Source organism: Argiope bruennichi, chromosome 7, assembly GCF_947563725.1.
Source record: "Argiope bruennichi chromosome 7, qqArgBrue1.1, whole genome shotgun sequence".
Classification (NCBI taxonomy): domain Eukaryota; kingdom Metazoa; phylum Arthropoda; class Arachnida; order Araneae; family Araneidae; genus Argiope; species Argiope bruennichi.
Window position 1 is genome coordinate 19,976,164 of NC_079157.1, and position 20,266 is coordinate 19,996,429.

A 20,266-nucleotide genomic window follows, 5' to 3' on the forward strand; every position below is an offset into this window, starting at 1 on the left:
GTAATTTGTTTCCCAGCACGAATAGTGTCATAGTAAGAAAGACCGTTGGACGATCTGTCCTGTGCATGCTGAGCGGGTGCCGCGTCAATGTCCTCAGAGCGTGGAGACAAACTTGGCGATCATTGGCGACTTTGGCGTCAAAATGGATCATACTGGAAAGTTCGAGAAGTTTCACGATCCATCCAGTAGGAACCGAGATACACCCAGAGACGTCCTGATTGGTCTGAAGATTCTACACCCGCCTCCCGGAACTATAAAAGACGGGCATTTTGAAGCTACGAGGAAGAAGTGGTATAAGTGAAGACGTGTGTGAAGTAGCGAGTCGGCAGCTAAAGCGAGAAGGTCAGCCATTGGAGAGACGGTAGAGCGAAGCTCCCAGGAGCCCCTCTCTTGCTGGATTCTGTCTATCCGCTTCGTGTGTTGCTGTCTACTGAAGTGTGGTACTGTCGTCTACTGTGTTCGTCTCTGCTGTATATAGTTGTCGTCTTTGTGCCGTCCTTCTTCGTGTAAATAAACGTCATTTTTTTTTCTACTTTCGCCTGCTTATTTGCCTTGAGCAATAAGCAGGCGGCAGTAGAACTGCTGCTTGAAATTACTGCTTACTGCTGCTGTAGAACTGCTTGCATTCTACTGCTCGAGCCTTGTCCACACCATATCACTTCCACTATCCAAACGAACCCGGAAATTTCGTAACAATATACAAAGGAAAACTGGAATAACGATTTCAGGATATAATTATTAGACATGCATTTCTCAGCATTGGCTCCTTCTCCAATATATGGCACCTTGTAACTTGAAATGAGTGGACTTTTAGTGAGTGCAAAATAAAATGTGCCGAATTTTCCTTAAGGATGACATCCATCTCTTCCTTATCTTCCGTTCAATACATTCTTAGTGTAATTTCAAAATCTGATTAAACTAACAACATCTGATGAGCGATTCATTATTCATGAATTAGAATCGAAATTGATATAATTATGAAAAATAATGAACGTAACTATTTTTACAGGCTGATACTATAGTAAGAAAATTGTTTCTGTTTAAAGTGATTAAAACAATGATGGGAAGTTGCTTATTTGCCTTGAGCAGTCTTGTTTTGACTATTTATGGATCAATGCACGATTTCCCTCGGCTTTGGAATATTTTGATGATTGTTATGGACTTCTTTGCCGCATTTCTCATCTATGGATCACTTACATGTGTGAGTATAATTTTTGGCTAATCATGTGCGGGTATATTTTTGGCTAATCATCAAATCGATGCACGAATCCTTACTTTGATAACTAGTTGGTTATACATTAAATTAATTCATTTTATTTTTAGTAGCTTTTCTTTAAATATCATTTAAACTTGGAAGTACAGATATGCTCGAAGGAGCAATTCTATTATTTTATAGGCTTTGATTTTAGTAAATTTTCTGCAAGGAAAGATTCAAATTTGAAAAAATAAATTATTTTGAAGCATCCTTTTGCAAATATTTAATTATTCGTTAATGTTTCAAAATTTTGTGTTCAAACAAATGAGCATGCTTCTTACAGCGCAGTTCCTTCAATCAAAAATAAAATGTTAATGCCATGCAAAATGAACAGATATTATTTAAGATATGACTTTTTTTTAAAACTAGCTAAAGCAATTCAGAAATACATACATTTTACTTATTTATACTTATGGTTTAGGCATAATCAATTTCAAATTAATGACGATATTTTAGCATTTAAATATTTGTTTCAAACAGAAAAATAAGATTCGTCTTTCAAATTGTTTCATTGCATAAAAATAAAGGCTTTTAAAAACATTTAAAATTTTTTAAAAAGGGAAATGCTGATTTTGTATATTTACTTCAAATTAAGAATTTAGGAAGAGCATTTAAAAATGAAATCTGCTATAACAAATTTCATGTTACTATGCAAGAACATTGTTACTTTTTTAAGTCCCGTGGTATCATCTCGAGATCAAAATTTTTCTTAAATCCAGTTTAAGCCGATTTGAAACTATCACGTGATTACCAAATTACTCATGTGTCGATATTTAGAAAATCAATTTTTTTTATCTTAAAATTATTTGTTTGAACTCCAAAGCTTTTCTTCCAGGCCAGATTTTTTTTTTCTTTTTAGCGCAAATCCGGTTTCAATTGTTTTTTAAGGATCACGGGACAATTACATTGCGCAATCAGAAAAGCAATCATTTTTGCCATCGAAAAGTCGTTCGAGCTCCAGAACTTTTTTTGCCAGCTAAAAAAATTGAAAATTAAAAAAAAAAATGCATAATATGTACTTTTCAATATCTCCGCTCTGAGTTTCACGTTCTTTCCCATTTTCTTCTTTGTGCTTTTTCGGGTGATAACTTCTTACGATCCCTAACTTTATTTTTCCCCCGAGTATTTTGAGGCTTTAAAAAAACCACAAACCAAAACATGTCAATGATAAAAACAGCATTTGATAAAGTATTTTTTTAAATTTTAGATAGTTTATAAATAACAATTTCTATACACGCTTGATATATGCACGCACTAGTCTTGAAAAATACCTGTATTTTGAGCATGACAATAAAGAATATCTCACTCATAGACCCACTAATATTACAAATGTGTTAAATTAAAAAAAAATGGATTGCAAAGTATTCAACCCTGATCCTCATAATTCAATGCTTATTATTGGAGACTTTATTCTCCGTATTTGTGTTTTTGCCTGTACATGGACAATAAAGCTAACTATTTTAGATGTAACTGCTGTTAGCTATCGTAATTCGTATGAAATTTCTCACTGAAATACTTTTTACAACAGCTTCGGCGGTATACTGACTTGGATACGCAAGTATTTTACTCCCTCGCTAACATGACGGCTGGACCACTGACTATCTTGACCTCTTGTCTGTCGTTTCACTTCGTGGAAGATACAACTATGAAGTATTTTATATTCATATCTCTTGCTGGATTAGGCAATTTTCTTGTCTGCCGATCGGTCCATCAGGTAAGTACTGTTCGTTTCAGTATCCTGAGATTACCACTTTTTGACGATTCTATCGCATTAAGGAGTGAGATGCGCACTGATGAGGTGCACTTCTGGAATTCTTCATTCTTTTCCGCTTTATTAGATAATTTTTCGTTCATTTTTTTAAATTGGTGTCGTGTTGTTTCTAATGGTATTATTTTTTCAAAATTACACTATTTATTGCTTATATGGCTAGTTCAAGTAGCAAAAATATACTTTAAGAATATTTTTATGTAAAAGAATCGTATTATAAAATTATAGATATATCAATGTTTTTATAGCAATGCTTTAAATAAAAGTAAAATGCTTTAAAAAGAGTAAAATCTCGATTGTTCACCGGTATTAATCTCAAAATATTGTCAAAATTCAATAGTATATTAAAAAAAAAACCCCGAAGCATTTTAACATAATCATTTTGCAAAAAAAACTAAATTAAAAAAAATTAAGAACAACTATCTTCCATTTATTTTTTATGCATCTTAATGTAAATAAATTCTTTGAAATATTTTATCGCAAATTATCTTTTTCTGACAATTATTGGCAGTTGCCTCATAAATCCGTGAACAATCTGAATTCACCTTTTTGTTAAATGTAAGCATCTTTCAATTTTCCACTTACCCCTATTTTGATAAATTAAATCCACCCTAACGCAAGCGCAATAAACCCTGCAAGGTTTTAGAATCAGTTGGCAAACAATAGACCTGTTCAAAAAATGAAGTCAATCGGGTAAAAAATTTGTCAGTAACCCAAAATTTGAGAGATTTTTATTGGTCAACGCTAAGTGCAGGTATAATACCCGTGAGAGCAATGGATCTTTCATTCGAATGTCTAAGATATTCAACAATCGTTTAATGAAATTTAAGGTACAATTTTGACAGATGCTAATATTTTAATCTAGAATTTTCTCCGTCTCTTTCTGCTTAAACTGATCGTAGTTTAAATATTGCATTTTAGATCATTTCAAAATAGCATAGTTTAAGAAACTTGCACCGACTCAAAGTGGCCAATTATTGGCTTATAACAATGAAATTCATGGATATATAAGCTTTGGCAGCTTTGGTTTCAGAAGATAAAAATATTTATTGTTTAAAATGGATACCAATGCTTTATTGTATGACTAATATGATAGAGACAGTATTAAAGTACGAAGACTTCTGAATTTTTTTAGTAGTGTATTCATTTACACAACCTAGAGTGCAATTTCTTTTATCTTACAACTAGAAGTATTGTCATCTGTTGAACTAAAAGCATATTCCTTTATCAAATGGCTTAGAAAAAGATATTTGACCAGGAGTGTCCTGAATGCCACGTTCATTAGGGTGGAGATCCTATTATAAAGTGAAACCTTTAGATAAAGGTGGAAGTCGATTTTTTTTTTCAAGTTTTGATGGACTACAAAATTAGACAAAAATTAAAGACAGAAGCAATTTATTGCCAAAAGCTATGTACAAACAGGTTAACTTTCCGATATAATCACCGTGAAGATTCAAGTTTTTCCGTACCCGAGGATCATGATACCCATACCATTTTCGAAAAGCACTGTCGCTAGTGATGCGAGATGGGCAACGACGTTCTTTGAAGCTCCTTATCAGAATGGAAGCATTGACATCCTAACTAGTTTTTCACTTTAGGAAGAAGTTCTCTAAACCATGTTCTCGATGAAAGGAGGTAAAGATGCAAATCTATTGCGACATAAGATATCGTTCATTGAATTGATCATGTTCGAAAAAAATGAATGATGCTGGAATTCCAGATTATAAGAGGGCCGATTGGCATGCCAAAATTGTGACTGTGGAAAACGTCGATAAAACGTCTTCTAAAGAGGAACTTCAAAATACTATTAAGACCACTCTCGCATCAATGTTGTCAACGTTTTTCAAAGATTTCAATAACCTGGTTTTTCGATATGTCAAATGCAGTAATTTCCTCTGCGATTATGTCGAAAAATTAACAATTTTGAACTTAATTTTTGATGGCCGTGGTAACCTGGTGGCAAGGTCTCAGCCTCGTAACTGGAGGGGTTTAGATTCGAGACCCGATTGAACCGAAGAACCGTCGTGTAAGCGGGTCTGGTGCACGCTAAATTTGTCGGGCCAAACATCCCACTGGTGTGATATAGACGTTTGTAAAGTGGTATCAGTTCTGGTGTCATCCTTTTCATCTGACCGTGATTTAGTCCCAAAATAGCCATAGTGTTGCTTTAAAAGCGGAGCGTCAATATTGTCACGTAGATGCTATAGTATAGAACTGAATGGCACATACAAGAGATAGAGATAAACCAATTTATTAACTGAACTCAGAACTGAGAATACAGTGACTGACAAATCTTCTGCTTTTATACAAGAAGAGAAAGTTCCAGAATACTCTTCTGGAGACAGTAAGAAAAGTCCAGAACACTTGTCTGGTAAACTAAAGAAATGTCCCGTATCTTCTGGAACATGAAGTAAAGGAAAACATAAAATCGAGGAATTAAGTATTTGGATATTTACATATAATATTAATCGCACTGTCTCTAGCGGGATTCGAACCCAGGTCTCCTGATCATGAGACCAGTGCCATGACCATTCGGCCATGGAGATTCGACTGTCTTTCTTCAGTGCGGCAATATAACTAAACTGAACTAACCAAACTTAATTTTTGATTAATTTATTTTTTTCCTTTTTGACATACCGGGATTTGAAAAAAAAATAACCTTCATTTTAAAATTCAGCGATTTTAATTTGCAAGGCATACACATACATATCCAACTTGATACTTACCGGCTAGATTATGTTTTAAAAACAGGACAGAGAGGCAAATTATTAATGTCGATGGGGCGTAGATTTTGCATTTCGAACATACTTCTCGAATTTCTTGCAGATTACGTCCAAAATTTAAAAAAACAGGACTTCTATGTCAAATTTGAATTTAGAATATTATTTATATGAAGCATATTTTGTTTTTTGGTAAGTATGTTTACATATATAGAAACAGGCAGTCAAACTTTGAGTAAATTTGTTTCAGAAATTGACATAGATCTACAAATCTGCATCTGAATCCAATCTTCAGTATATAATATCATGTTAAATTTCATCCAAGCAGTTTTTCGCGATTTTCAGTGATCATGCTGACGTATACACAGAATGCTTGATAAGTATTTTCTAAACAAGTAATATATATAAAAAAAAATTTAAAAAACAAGGAATACATAAAAGTCGATTCCTATTTAGGTCAACAATTTTTTATTATAGTTATTTTTATTAAATAATTACAATTAATATAAATATGTAGATACATATGATAGAATTACAATATTAAGTGGCAAAATAGAGCTTGGCGACAAACTTGGCAACCAGTTCGCAACGGATTTGGCGACTATGGCGACCAAATAGAAATTACAGGACAAATTTAATTAATTAATATTTGAAAAAAAAACCTTCTTAAAATTCATTCTCGAATTTCTTCATTTTAAACTTGTATATTATCAATAAATAAATATGTGATGTATATTTACTTTATCTTCATCGTACAATGCTTGTGAAATAATCTTTTGTAGTTTTCTATATAGTTTATTTTTTAAAAATATATATTTTTAAGAATATCTTTGACAAAGAGCATTAGTTAAAATACCGTTGTTTTTTTATACTTTACAGTTTTACAAAGTTATTCCTAGGCCAGTAGGCTATCGAAGATATTATGAACGTTTATTGGGCCCCGTGATGATTGCATACAGCTCTTTGGCTACAGCATGGGTTTGTTACCGAATGGATTGGCGATTCTCTTTAGTGGTGATACCTTTCATACCTACTGGAATGTATGCTACATATAGAGGTTACAGAAAGGTAAGCATTTCTATATTGAATTAATCAAAAGTTTCAATGAATTAAAATAGCTTCTTATAAAGATACGAAGGCGTCTTATTTTATAGAAATACGAAAAGCTGGCTATATCACCACAACAAATCTTTCAATCGCCAAAATAATCGCCAGATTTTTGTAGAATACTCAGGATAATTTGTGCCTTTTTATTTGAATTTCCTGGCATTCATTTATCTCCCATTTAACATCCCTTTTCAAAGCAACATTAGAGATAATTTGGGACGAACCTCTTACTTTTAAACCACGGTTAGATGACGAGAACGACACCCGAGCTGGCATCCCTTTTTCCAAACTTCCGCAATAAAACAGTGGGATGATGTTTGACCCCGACGGATCTAACATGCACCAGACCCGCTTACTCGATGGTTCTTCCTTGGAATCGGGTCTCGTTCCTGAAGCCCTCCGACTTCGAAGCCTAGACCTTGCCACCAGGCCAGTAATTCTAGAATAGACCAGCAATTTTATTGATCTGAATCATTTATTCGCAAGTATTTTAATTATTTAACATTCTGATATTATTAGAAGGAACAATAGGAATTTACTAAAACATCTTCTTATATTTTTTTCTACATGGAAATCTGAAAATCATGCTATAACTCTAAAATTATATTCTCTTGGCAAAGTCATCAAAATAACAGTCAGACAACTGTAGAATACTCAAGAATACTTTATTTCCTGGACATTTATTTGTGAATATGATTTATATTATAAATTAAATTACTATTATTATTTAAATTGATGAAATAATTTCCTCAAAATATTTTCATAGCTTTACATAATTTAATATTATTATAAAAAGTTGAATCTTGATTATTAAATTATTATATTAGTTTTCAAAAAATCTCTAATTTCACCAATGTCAAGATTCTTCACAATTATCTAAATTGTTCTGCACTTTTCGTTTTAAATATTTACAAAGTCAATCATACATTAATTCTATCCAAATGTTGGGTGTGAGCTCACAACAATCAATAATATTCTCATGTAATAACAGTTCTTTTGTGTGCTAATAAAGCAACGTTTTCAAGAATGTAATGAAACATTCGTCCTCCCATTTCGATAAGTTCAAAGAAAAAAATTCTTATCCATAGCATAACATTCAAAAGTTAACAGAAGAAACATTTCTGGGATTTTGTCTATCTATTTCAAACTTAAAAATACTGTTCGTTTCAATATCCTGAGACGACAATTTTTCGACGATTCTGTTCCACTAAGGGGTGAGACTCGCAAGGACGTGCGCATTTCTGTAATTTACTTCATTGTTAAATGTAAATATCTCTTCCTTTCAACTTTCCTCTCACCCCTATTCTGTCGAATTTAATTCTCCCTAACGCATGCTGAAAAGTATGGAGGATTTCAGAATCTGATGGCGAACAATATAATAAGCTAGATGATTAAAATTTGATGTGTGCCTTTAGACCAAACTTAAGAATTTCCATTGAATTTGGACAATGTTCTTTCAAGGAGAACGTGATTATTTGTTCAAGTAAAAGTGATCACAAGAACCTAAATCTCAAAGGCTGGAGATTTGGAATTCAGGATATAAATATTTTTCTTCAATTTTTTGATTAGTTTTAAACTTTGGCTGAATTCCTTCAACGTCTCTCCGTCTGTATATCTGAATATGTGATAACCCCTAAACTCAAACACAAAACGACTTTGATAATCGTATCGACTAGTCTGTCGACTATACTTTTAGGGTAAGCTTGTTTCACCACCCGTGTGTGTGTTAGGCAACACCATGCACTCGGAGATTCAAAGTAAAGTTCTGCATCTATTTGTGGCCGGGGTGGTCTAATGGTAAAAGCTCTTCGAAACGGGAAGGTTACGGGCTCGAGACCCGATTCTCCAGAAGTAGCATCGTGTAAGTTTCGGAGGACGTTTGGGCCCGTCATATTTAATGTGCACCAAGCCCACATATTTATATTGATGCACGTTAAATCAGACGGATCCAACCGCTTTCCCGCTTGTGTGTTGCTGAAGTAAGGAGAGGGAAGTGCCAACTCAGCTGTCCCTCTCGTCGTCTAATCGCGAATCAGAATTACGAGGTACATACTAAAATAGTCTTAGTGTTGCTTTAACTCTTTCAATACCAGTTTTGTTTCAAAATTAAGATAATTTAGGGCTATAATGGGTAAAATAAAGTACAAAATTCCTATATTCTGCTAAAATAAAAACAAAAATTAACTATATGTGCAATTTTTGATGTGGGTCATATGCGTCCCAGTGGTCTTTTTAAATGGGACATATGTAACGCATTGGGGTTGAGGTGACCATATGAAATACAATGAAAAGTTGAGTCTAGTTTTTTTATTAAAAAAAATTATTGCAAGAAAACTTACTAATTACATATCCAATATTATTCGTGACATTTCTATGCATTGCAAAACAGTTTTTGCATAGTGCAACTTTATTCATGACACATGCGGTTTTCGTTCGCGTTTCTTTATTAATACTTTATTACTAAGATGTAGTTAAAAATGACACTGACATATGAATGTAGTCACAAAAATCCACTGGGACATGCCCTTCAATAAATTCCGCACTTACTTATCCCTTTGGATGATTTAAAAATATCAATGGGACATGTATATATATCTCGGTGAGACTCAAAGGGTTAAAATGGGACGTTAATATAACTGAACTGCATCAAATTTAGAACCAAATCGTCAAAGAGTTGACCTTATGTTGGTCAATACCTTTTCTGTAAGTTAACATTATCCAAAACCGTAACAAGTTAGATTAATGAAATTTAGTTAGTGACCTTGTGATTACGATTTTAGATCTGAGTCAAACTTTAATTTGAATCGGTTGGAAAAAAAGTGTCAAAATACATATTCAGTTTTCCAGTACTTGTGTATAATCGCATATTAACAATTAATCAACAAAAATGCATTCGTCACAACACCAGTACACTTGATTTGATAAAATCTCTAGATTCTCAAATCAAAGATCGTTCTTCCTTAATTATTGCTCACTAGTGAGAAGCAGTTAATGCCGAAGTACGTATTTTCCTTACTGCATTTAAAAGAACCCCGCAGTTCTGAGATGTGAAAATAAAAATCTGAGTACTCGTGGTTTTCACGGCTTTGCCCATTGTCTACAATTTTTTATGAAAGGGAGGGGCATCTTTACCAGAGAGTATGCGAAAAATCAAATAACTGTTATCTCGCTATAAAAATGAATTTGAAATTAATGTGAGAAAATGATCAAATAACATTATATAAATAATGATCAAATAACATTATATAAATAATGATCAAATAACATTATATAAATAATGATCAAATAACATTATATAAATAATGATCAAACAACATTATATAAATAATGATCAAACAACATTATATAAATAATGATCAAACAACATTATATAAATAATGATCAAACAACATTATATAAATAATGATCAAACAACATTATATAAATAATGATCAAACAACATTATATAAATAATGATCAAACAACATTATATAAATAATGATCAAACAACATTATATAAATAATGATCAAACAACATTATATAAATAATGATCAAACAACATTATATAAATAATGATCAAACAACATTATATAAATAATGATCAAACAACATTATATAAATAATGATCAAACAACATTATATAAATAATGATCAAACAACATTATATAAATGATGATTAAATTTAAACATATCCTCATTTTAACTGGCTTGAGTTGATTAGCGTATTTTAAAAATATATCATATAAAATTGTAAGTGAAGATCTAGATCAGTATTAAATTAATATGAATCGATATTAATTCAATAATTATTAATTTAATTACAGCGAACTTTGTTTTTTAAAGTTTTGACGAGGGCAATTTTAAGGTGAATAAACGATCGGATGAGGAGGAAGGGATACAATTATTTTATTTTTCATTGTATTATTGTTTTACTATTGTTATTGTTAGTACTATTGTAAATATATTTTTAAAAATTTAAAATTATAGATAACTTTAAAATTTCAATGCCATTATCAATTTAAAATGGTTTGAATGTATTTCAATAAGATTTTCAAATTTCTTTCATTATCTAACAAGTAGTGGGGCCCGCGGTGGCCTGGTGGTAAGGTCTCGGTTTCAGAAGTGGAGGGTTTCAGGTTCGGGACCCGATTCCGCCTCAGAACCGTTATGTAAGCGGGTCTGATGCACGGCAAATCCATCGGGGCCAAATGTCCTCCAGCTGGTGTGGCGTGGAAGTTTGGAGAGAGAGGTTCCAGCTCAGCTCTCTTCCTCATCATCTGACCACGGTTCAAAATTACACTTTCCGTCCCGAAACGTCTCTTTTCTTGCTTTAGGAAAACGGGATGTTAATATAACTAAAACCAAAACAAAACTAAGAAGTAGTGAAATGTGGTATCATAAAGTCTAGCTGTCTATCTTGTACAACATTGTGTACAAATTTCGTTTTATGCATGTTGAAGTTTACAGATAGTATACCAGATTATAAACATTATAACTTTAGTGAAATTTATTTATTTTTCAGAACTGATTAATCCAAGTGACAAGGCTTTGATGTAGCATCTGCAATGTGAATATGCATCGAAATACCATCAAATTTCATCTTTTCATTTTATGTGCTGTTCTATACAATTATTCATATTACCTCAATGACCTTCATAAATTTAAAATGTTCAAAACGTAAATTCATGTTTATTTTTTTTTTTAAGATTTTAGACTTGTTCAGCCTTGGCGAACTATTGATTTTATTTCCATGTTTAACTTTTTATTAAATAGAGTTATTAAATGTTTTATGAATATTTTGCTCACTTAACTTTTCATTGCATTGAATAAAGAAAATTTTTTATCATTTTTTCCTTATTTTTCTCTTGTAAATAAAATAATGAATAAATTTATTTCGATTATATATCGCAACTCAATTGATGTCTCAATATTTAAATTTGAAATAGTGCAGTGCTTCGTAATTACCTTTTGTTTCAATGCTCTTCGCTACAAAGTTCTTGTAAGAAACCAAATTTAAGTAGTTTAAACTGCGGATAGAACCGATCATGACAATTCCCGGGCTGCAAAATTTTCTATTTTAACCTGTTAACCGGTCATGACGGAATATTTCTGTGCGAAACGAGTTTGATAAATTAATTGCTTGGCTATCGGGTTAAATGAAATCACATTAAAGCTATTTTGCTTCATATCCAGAGTTATGCAATCAAATTCATTAAGGCTGAAGAGTGGACTAACAACTCTTTGCCTACCGTGAATCTTGGACTGTATATGCATGTATCCGAAGTTGTTTGGTATCTGAATTAGAGCAGATACTAGCAGAGATGTTTTTCAAATAGCCCTAATTTATTTTCGAAATTTAATTTTCATGTCATTAGTTTTTGTATAATACTATGACAATAGTTCTTATTCTGGTGCAAAAAAAAAAAAAAAAAAAAAAAAAATGCAACAATTTAATAGTTTCTGAATTCGGAAAATCAGACCCTTGTTTCTTTTGCAGATGAATCTCAAAGTTTTTGACTTTAGAAATCCTGCGATTTATGCTTGACAGCATCATCTAAAATCCAGCAAAATTCTAAAGAATATTCTTCTAGTATCTGTTTACTATAATCCTACTCCCTTTTCACAAATGTAACTGCTATAAACCAGGCCAGAGGCGATGTTCCCACAAATGTATTTTCTAAGTTCCCTGTAATGACAAGAGCTCTTAATTTTAATGTTGTAACATTCCCTGTTTCCCTCACCTGATAATTGGCATTCCAGCCAGATGTAACGCCACCTGTTTACCCCACGCATTGTTAAGAGCCTCCAGACTGCCAGATGGGAGGGGGATACTTCTTTCCAGTTGGGTCATTGTGTTTGGTCATTAGTTGCATCCAGATAAAGGACCGCACGTGTGTTTCGCCGTTTCAAGGAGATCCATTATATCTTCAAGGGAGAAACGTCAAGACATCCAGAATTTAAACTTTTTTTCATTAGGAATGAACAACTCACATAAATCTACAGAAACCGTTGTCATTAAGCGTCGAAGTCGGACAGACTTTAGCAGGAGTTTGCGGCGAATTGAATGTAATTAACATGTGCTCGGGAAGGGTCATTAAGATGAATCATTCAGACATTCCCACGATCTACTGAAGATCATTGAGGAAGCATTGCTGCATGGCTATTAGGAGATAATTAGCTCAAGTGCACCAATGAGAAAATGAGAGGTGGTGATTTGACGGAAATAAAATGCGATATTTTTTGAAGAGGGGGGGGGGTAAGAGCAGTGAGAACAGCTTGAATGAGGAGTTGTCGAGACATGAGAGTTCGAAGGTGTTTCTGATTTTGTGAGAAGATCCGTGCTTTTCGGGCTTCTGTGTTTAGATCAACCCGATGAAGATCGGTGGATTTCTGGAACTACCCTTGGTGTAACCGTTTGAGCTAGCATCGCTTAGCGTTTCTTTTGGTGTCTATTCTCCGAATTGATCGAGGAACCATTTCGTGATTAACTTTCAACTGTTGATTGAATTTTGTCAATAATATTAATCTGGATGAGAACAAGTTTTTCTTGTATACTTATAAGGCTGTAAATAAAGAAATTATTTGTTACTCTACTCTTATTTGATCGGCCAGGATCAAAACATTATAATGTTAAACTAATTAGTATTAATTAAATTATATGTTCCGATTAATATTTAAAAAAATATAGATAGGGCCTTTTGCTTCTTTTTTTCTGATATAAGCCGTTAGAAATTTACCAAATCACTTCTTTAGGTATTTTGTCATTAAACAAGATTTATGATCATTTGAATTTCGACAGGTAGTCAGATGACCATAATGAAATTTTACGACACACACCAAACCGAAATGGGAAAAATCCTGAAATTTGTATGTTTAAAATACTGCAATATGCACCATATACGAATGAATTTGCCTTCATCGCTCGGAGACAAACAGTTTCTTCAAACTCGAGGACTCTATCATTCGTTTGCAGCGGTCGCGATTGTAAAATAATAGGTTATGTTTTGAAAAGACCGAGAAACTGGAGATTATCTAATCAAACTGATATCTGCTAAAGGAAAATTAGGATTCATTTCGCAAAAAGCTGTCATAGCATGATAATTGATTGAATTATGATATAATGTAGCTATATTCTGGTGCCTTTGAAAAGTGCATATTTATTCGTGTTGAGTGTTAAATACATCAATTGATCCAGAATTTCTTAAAAATTCAAGTGCATCGATTGCGTCCATAATAGCAATCCTCTCTTGTGCTTTCAATAACATTCTTACTGCACCAGGAACTAGTGAATTCTTTTGACTCATTTCTTGGTGTCTGCAAAAGGTAAAAGGAAAATTTTCAATTTGTGGCACTATATTTTCAAAGGAAGAGTATGGTAAAAACATTCCATCATGAACTAATCAATTAACACTTAATACATACCCATTTCTACCATACTCGGTCAAATGACCGAACGTTGTTTCCTGATTGAATGTATGAAATATGAATGTTAGAAAGGAAATAAACAAATTTATTTCATTATAATTAAACAAATTGTATATTGTCAATTTCTATGTATTACATACACAAAGAATAAAAATTATTAATTCATTGCTTATCGCCTTTTTTACATATACAGGGTGTTTTCATTGCACATTTTACGCAAACATATTTTTCCCATTTAGAACAAATTTTGATGGTTTCATTTTCCTTACAATATTCTATTTGACATGCATTATATTGGTAAGAATCTGAAATAGATTCAGGCATCGATCGTTTTGTATTTATTCTTTCTTTTGGTTGTTCACGGCTTCTCGAAAATCGGCGACTAGTTCTGCTCCAAACTGGAGTAGAAAATCTTGTCTCGAGATATTTGCATCTTTATTTATAAAAAATCCAGGCATTTATGCCATCGAAATCAATATGCAACTAACTGAATTCAATACATTGAATACACATTACTTCATAATTTTTGATCCGATAACCTTTAAAGCAATAAATTGTTCTCCCGGTCAAATGACTGTTTGTGGTAGATAACGGTATACGACAAGAATTACTCAAAATACCAGTTACAAATAATAGAATATTAACTGCATATAATTCTTAGAAAAAGTCATGAAGTCAAAGATGCAAAAGGGATAAGATGATATGCTCATTTCCGATGCAAAAGTTCATAATCGGTCATTTGACCGGTTATGGTATGTTTAGTTTTAAAACATGAACTATAATCGGACGGAACAAACGAACTATCTACATCAATTATACTTGTAACGTATCATTAATATAACTTATAATATTTAACTTAAATTCTTTTACTTAGCTTGCGAGTATTTAATGAAAATATTTTTTAATTTACAAAATACAACACATATACAATCTGACATCAAGACACATATTCCAAAAAATTAAGAAGACGCATAAACTCGATTTCCAATCAAATGGGTAAAAGTCGTATCCAGGTGTATTTAAAACATGCTTCCATATAAACAAAAGAATTTAGAGGCATTCAAGAATTACTCTGAATTTTATTTCGAATCAACCTCAGATAATTAGGATGATACCTGACCCATCCCTTTGCCAACGTGAAGCTTTAAATCTGTAGAAGATTCACTTGTATGGAAATACTCATTAAGATTAATATTACACTCAGTTCCTGAACCCGAAACCTTATTTGGTCAGCATGGCCTGCAGCCACTGTTCATAATCTTCCACTTCTTATTCTTGAATTGAATCTGCCACCAACCCATTGCATTCTACAGTCTGGCCTTCATTTAGATTGCTTTTATTAAATTCCATTTGGAATCCATAAAGGAATTTCATAAGGAATTTGTATCGAATCTTGGCCAGATGAAGATGACGAAAGTAAAACGATTCCTTTTCTAACGAAGAGGCAAAATGGCAGATTTAATATGCGTGGATGGTACTGATGGAAACAAGAACTGCACCCAAGATAGTCTGATAATCAACCTGTGGTCTTGGAACTTGGACATCGCGCATTCAGCTATTGTCCATAAAGATGAAACTCATTTCTTGTCATCAGAGAACGTAAATGTCTTAATAACAAACTGGCACATTAAAAATCCTGAAGAAACATTCAATGACCTAGGAAGAAAAACGAAAATAATCAGTAGTATGCAACAAATTGGCAGAGCTAAAACAGATTTATATATATCAAGAAATACTAAAATATTTTTTTTTCAAATTAAGAACAATTGTTACAAGTATATACAGGGCGATCAAACAATAATGGTAAAAATATAAAATAATTACTAATATTGCAAAGAAGCCGAAAAATATCATTTGCAGAAAAAAAACCCCCACAAACAGTATAAAGAAGCAAATCAATTCACTCAGGAACATTTGATCTCAATTCATTTCCTAAGATTCTTTACTTTAAGACAAATACATGATAAAAGGATGCCAATCAGGAATCGGCGTGGTCGATATTTATACTTTATTTCTACAATATATATGTAACATTATTTTGGTTGAAGCAGAATGTAGGTTTGAAGACATAGACGAGACGTTGTATTTTTAATTTCGTTTTACTCTCTCTTTAATATCCATCTCGGGAAAGCAATTTATTTACAAGCAGACGCAGCTCGACACAAAAGCAGAAGTAAAGAAGCAAAAGTGCCGAAACAAATGATCACTAGTTTTATATAAGATGGAATTTCTGGCACGCGCCTATTCAATACATATTTTGACCTTGAGAAGTTCAACGGAAGTATCACTTTCATTTGATACGTAGAAGTGATTGCGCAGTAAATTCTACAGAGGAATTAATTAAACCGAAAGTGGAATTGGATCACGAAATAAGAGAATATTTTTAGAATGCAGTTACTATGGACTAAATTAAGATAAAATATTGGAAATTAATTAAATTGAAATTAGAATTAAAATATTATTTCACACACACACGTATATATATATATATATATATATATATATATATATATATATATATGAAGTAATTTTACATAAAGGCTGTTGCATCAGCATTAAGTTTGGAAAAATAAATAAAATTTCTCTAATTACCAAAATGCTGGAACTTAGGATTCTTTTAATCCGTAAAATTGATATAGAACTACGTAAATTTGAATGTGTGAAAAACTTACGCTCAAAGATATAGGAAAAGAATTTAATATAACTAATATTTACGACAACTGTGGGATTCCTAGGAACTAGTTGCTGGCTTCATGGTCAAAAGGGGAAAAGGGGGGCAAGAGTCCACCAGAGACCTTTGAAAAGACTCTCACTTCATTCAGTCAAACTCCTGATAAAAAGAAGATATGCCTTTGGGATAAAATAGAGAGCTCTGTGTGACTCTGTCGGTAGGCCATGGGCCTCACTGCTTGAGGATACACAGTTGATCCCAGATTTTCCTAGTAGTGCAGCTGTGGCACTTTTCAACCTTACTACTAGCCGTGACTGTTTGTCCGCGTACTTATATTGGCTTGTGCTTTGTGACTATCCCTTATGTCCTCTGTGCGGGCAACATCAAATTTTTGATGCTACCCATCTTGACGCGTGCTCTGTACTTGTGTTTTTAAACTGTAAAGTTCAGAAATAAAGGCTAGAGAGCTAATGGTGTCATAGCCAATCTTCTAATCATTAACAATAAATAAAAAAAAAATATTTACGAGAAGAGTGCATATACATTTCCTTACACTATAATTTGCGTTTTTTTCAGAAATTGCTAAATTGAGTTGTTTTAATTAAATCGCGGATGCGACAAAGGCTATAAAATTCAATTCAAACATTGTCACACAATTGCAATTCTTGTTGCTCAGACCTCCAGCATGTAATCAAATGCATCCTGATGCTTCTACGTCCTATTGAATTTGGCACAGATAAAACGCATATCAGATAGGAGAAAAAAGCTGCATAATACCATCATTTATCAAATGCTGAATACTCTTTTTGTTTGCATCATAAATTCATAAAAATATACATGCAGTTTTAAAATTGTTTTTCACTCTAATTTCACCAATGACTATAATTTGTTTCTGTTCATTTTTTCAATTGTAATTTTTGTTGTCATTTTGTTTCGCGTGAAGGGATATATTTGTCATTTTATTTCATAGTGTTATTGTACTCGCCGCCTTTTGCAACTAAGTTGTTCACCCATATTATTGAATTTTTAGAATATTAACTAATTCATATACGATGCATATATATAATGATATCTCTAAATCTAAATTAAATTCTAATTAATTTCCTAATTTTTATCTTAATTTTAACCATATTAACTTCATTCTAAAATGTTCCCTTATTTTCTGATCCAATTCCATCTTTCTTTATTTAATTCCACAGAGGGCTCTGTAAAAGCTCTGAAATCGACAAATTCCCACACTTCGAGTGAAGGGATAAAAAATTTTGATATAAACACATTCTTTTAAAAGATCCCCATAATTCCCTTACCTAAATCGACACGTGTAAAGAAATCCTTATCAGAATCTCACGACATATAATTATGGGGATAAATATTTCGTTGCCTTTTTTCTCTTTTCCGCTCTCTTCTACTCTTGTGTCGTTCTGCGTTGACGTGACTCGTCGCTTCTGCTTCTACGTAGATTATGTTTCCCGGGATGGAATAAACGTGAAGTTTAAAAAGTCGAAATGACTTCTCTCTCTCTTCGACTACGAAACTGCTTTAATATAACATTAACATTATATAATGTTAAAATCACTTTATTATGAAATAAAAATGATATTGATATAATTAAAAAGATAATGTTTTGGGTTTTTATGTAATATAAACACCATTTTTGTCAGATAACCTTTTTTAAAAGATTTGAACATCAATTTACATAATTAAGTCATTATGATTATACATTGCACTACGATTAAAACTATTTTTACACTTCATTAAGCATTCTATTTGAGATTTATTTATTGATTATATTTATGTTTTCCTTTTTCTGAATGAATGGACTTGTCGGTGATGTGGCGAATATTCTCCAGAACATTTCTAATAATGTTTTGAATCTCCATTAATCAGCTAAGTGAAGCATCGAATTTAATGCACGTATAAAAAGGTTCAATTATGCAGTCTGAAATTTATACGATAATTTGTATACATTGGGCTACTACCATTCGATAAGAGTGATTTCTGTGACACGTGCGAATAGATAAGATGTGTATAGATATTGTGTGTACAGATTCTTTAACATTCAAGACAGTCAAGTTATTTTATTGTCTGTAAAGCAGGGTTTACACGAGGCCAACTATTGCGCGCAATAGAAGGTCACGCCTACTTCAGGAAAATCACGTGACTGCAATAAGGCAATGCCAAATAGTTGTCCCGACGAGACAATCGTTTACCATTGTCCCGTTGGGGACACATGATATTACAGAGGTAGGCATGACCTTCCATTGCGTGCAGTAGTTGGCGTCGTGTGAACACTGCTTAACTATTATTTGTCAACGGATTCTAAATCTTTCCGCTCTTTTGAGGGGGTGAGAGGAAAGATGAAATGAGGAGGTGTTTACATTTAAGAAAAAGTAAACTCTGATTATTCGTGGCTTATGAGGCGTATAATTCGCAATACTACCGGAAAAAGATACTAATTCACAATAAAATATTTTAGAGCACTTTTTATTTACTACAAGGGGGTATAAACACTAAATTATGATGAATAAATGGAATATTTTATCATAAGATTGTATTAATATTTAGTAACTTATTATTTCAGACGATAATAAGGACATTTTTATATTAAAATGCTTCCTTTTGGATGTGTTATTGAATTTTTTTGACAATATTTTTAGATAATTGAGAGTTTACTCTGTTTAGAACATTTTTTTTTTTAATTTATGAAGTTGCTGTAAATATGGAATGTCTTAAGAATATTATAAATATTATTTTTAAATGGTATGTTCAAAAATATTATTAATAGTGATGTTTTTACTTAAAAATATTATTATTATAAATATATTACATGAAATAATTAGCAGAATTTCAACCAGCACTTGAATTAGCCATATAAACAATAAATACACAATTTTGAATTAAAATAGAATAATGCGATTAGAAACGGCACGCACGTGAAATAAAAATTTGAACAAAAAAGCATTTAATAGGGCGGAAATCAAGGTCACAGTATGACAAAGAATTCCAGAAATGCGCTTATCCTTTCCGCGTCTCACCCCTTAATGAGATAGAATCGTCGAAAAGTAGTAATCTCAGAATACTGAAACGAACAGTATATTATAAAATATATATTGATAACTAATTACAGTATCTATAAAAACTATTAATATATCAACTACAGACAGATGTACATTAGATTTACACTGTCGTTTTGTCGAATGTATTTTGAATCAACTTGCTGATTGCTATATTAACCAAAACTAGAGACAATCGATCCGTTATTTTCTAGAATTACATAATTAAAATTTATATACTAATTAATAATTATATTTTCCCTCCCAAGTTATCAATATACAAACCA

At 32.3% G+C, this 20,266-nt stretch overlaps 1 protein-coding gene across 1 annotated transcript in view; it reads left to right on the forward strand.

The window, feature by feature from the left end:
* The window catches only part of LOC129976259 (uncharacterized), a 30,449-nt gene extending 18,771 nt beyond the window's left edge, over positions 1-11,678 (forward strand). The window contains exons 5-8 of the mRNA XM_056089738.1: positions 1,010-1,201; positions 2,784-2,969; positions 6,623-6,811; positions 11,353-11,678. Coding sequence (XP_055945713.1) covers positions 1,010-1,201; positions 2,784-2,969; positions 6,623-6,811; positions 11,353-11,358 — 573 coding nt within the window. The 3' untranslated portion in view covers positions 11,359-11,678. The remainder of the gene's footprint in view (positions 1-1,009; positions 1,202-2,783; positions 2,970-6,622; positions 6,812-11,352) is intronic.
* Positions 11,679-20,266: the final 8,588 nt, after the last annotated feature.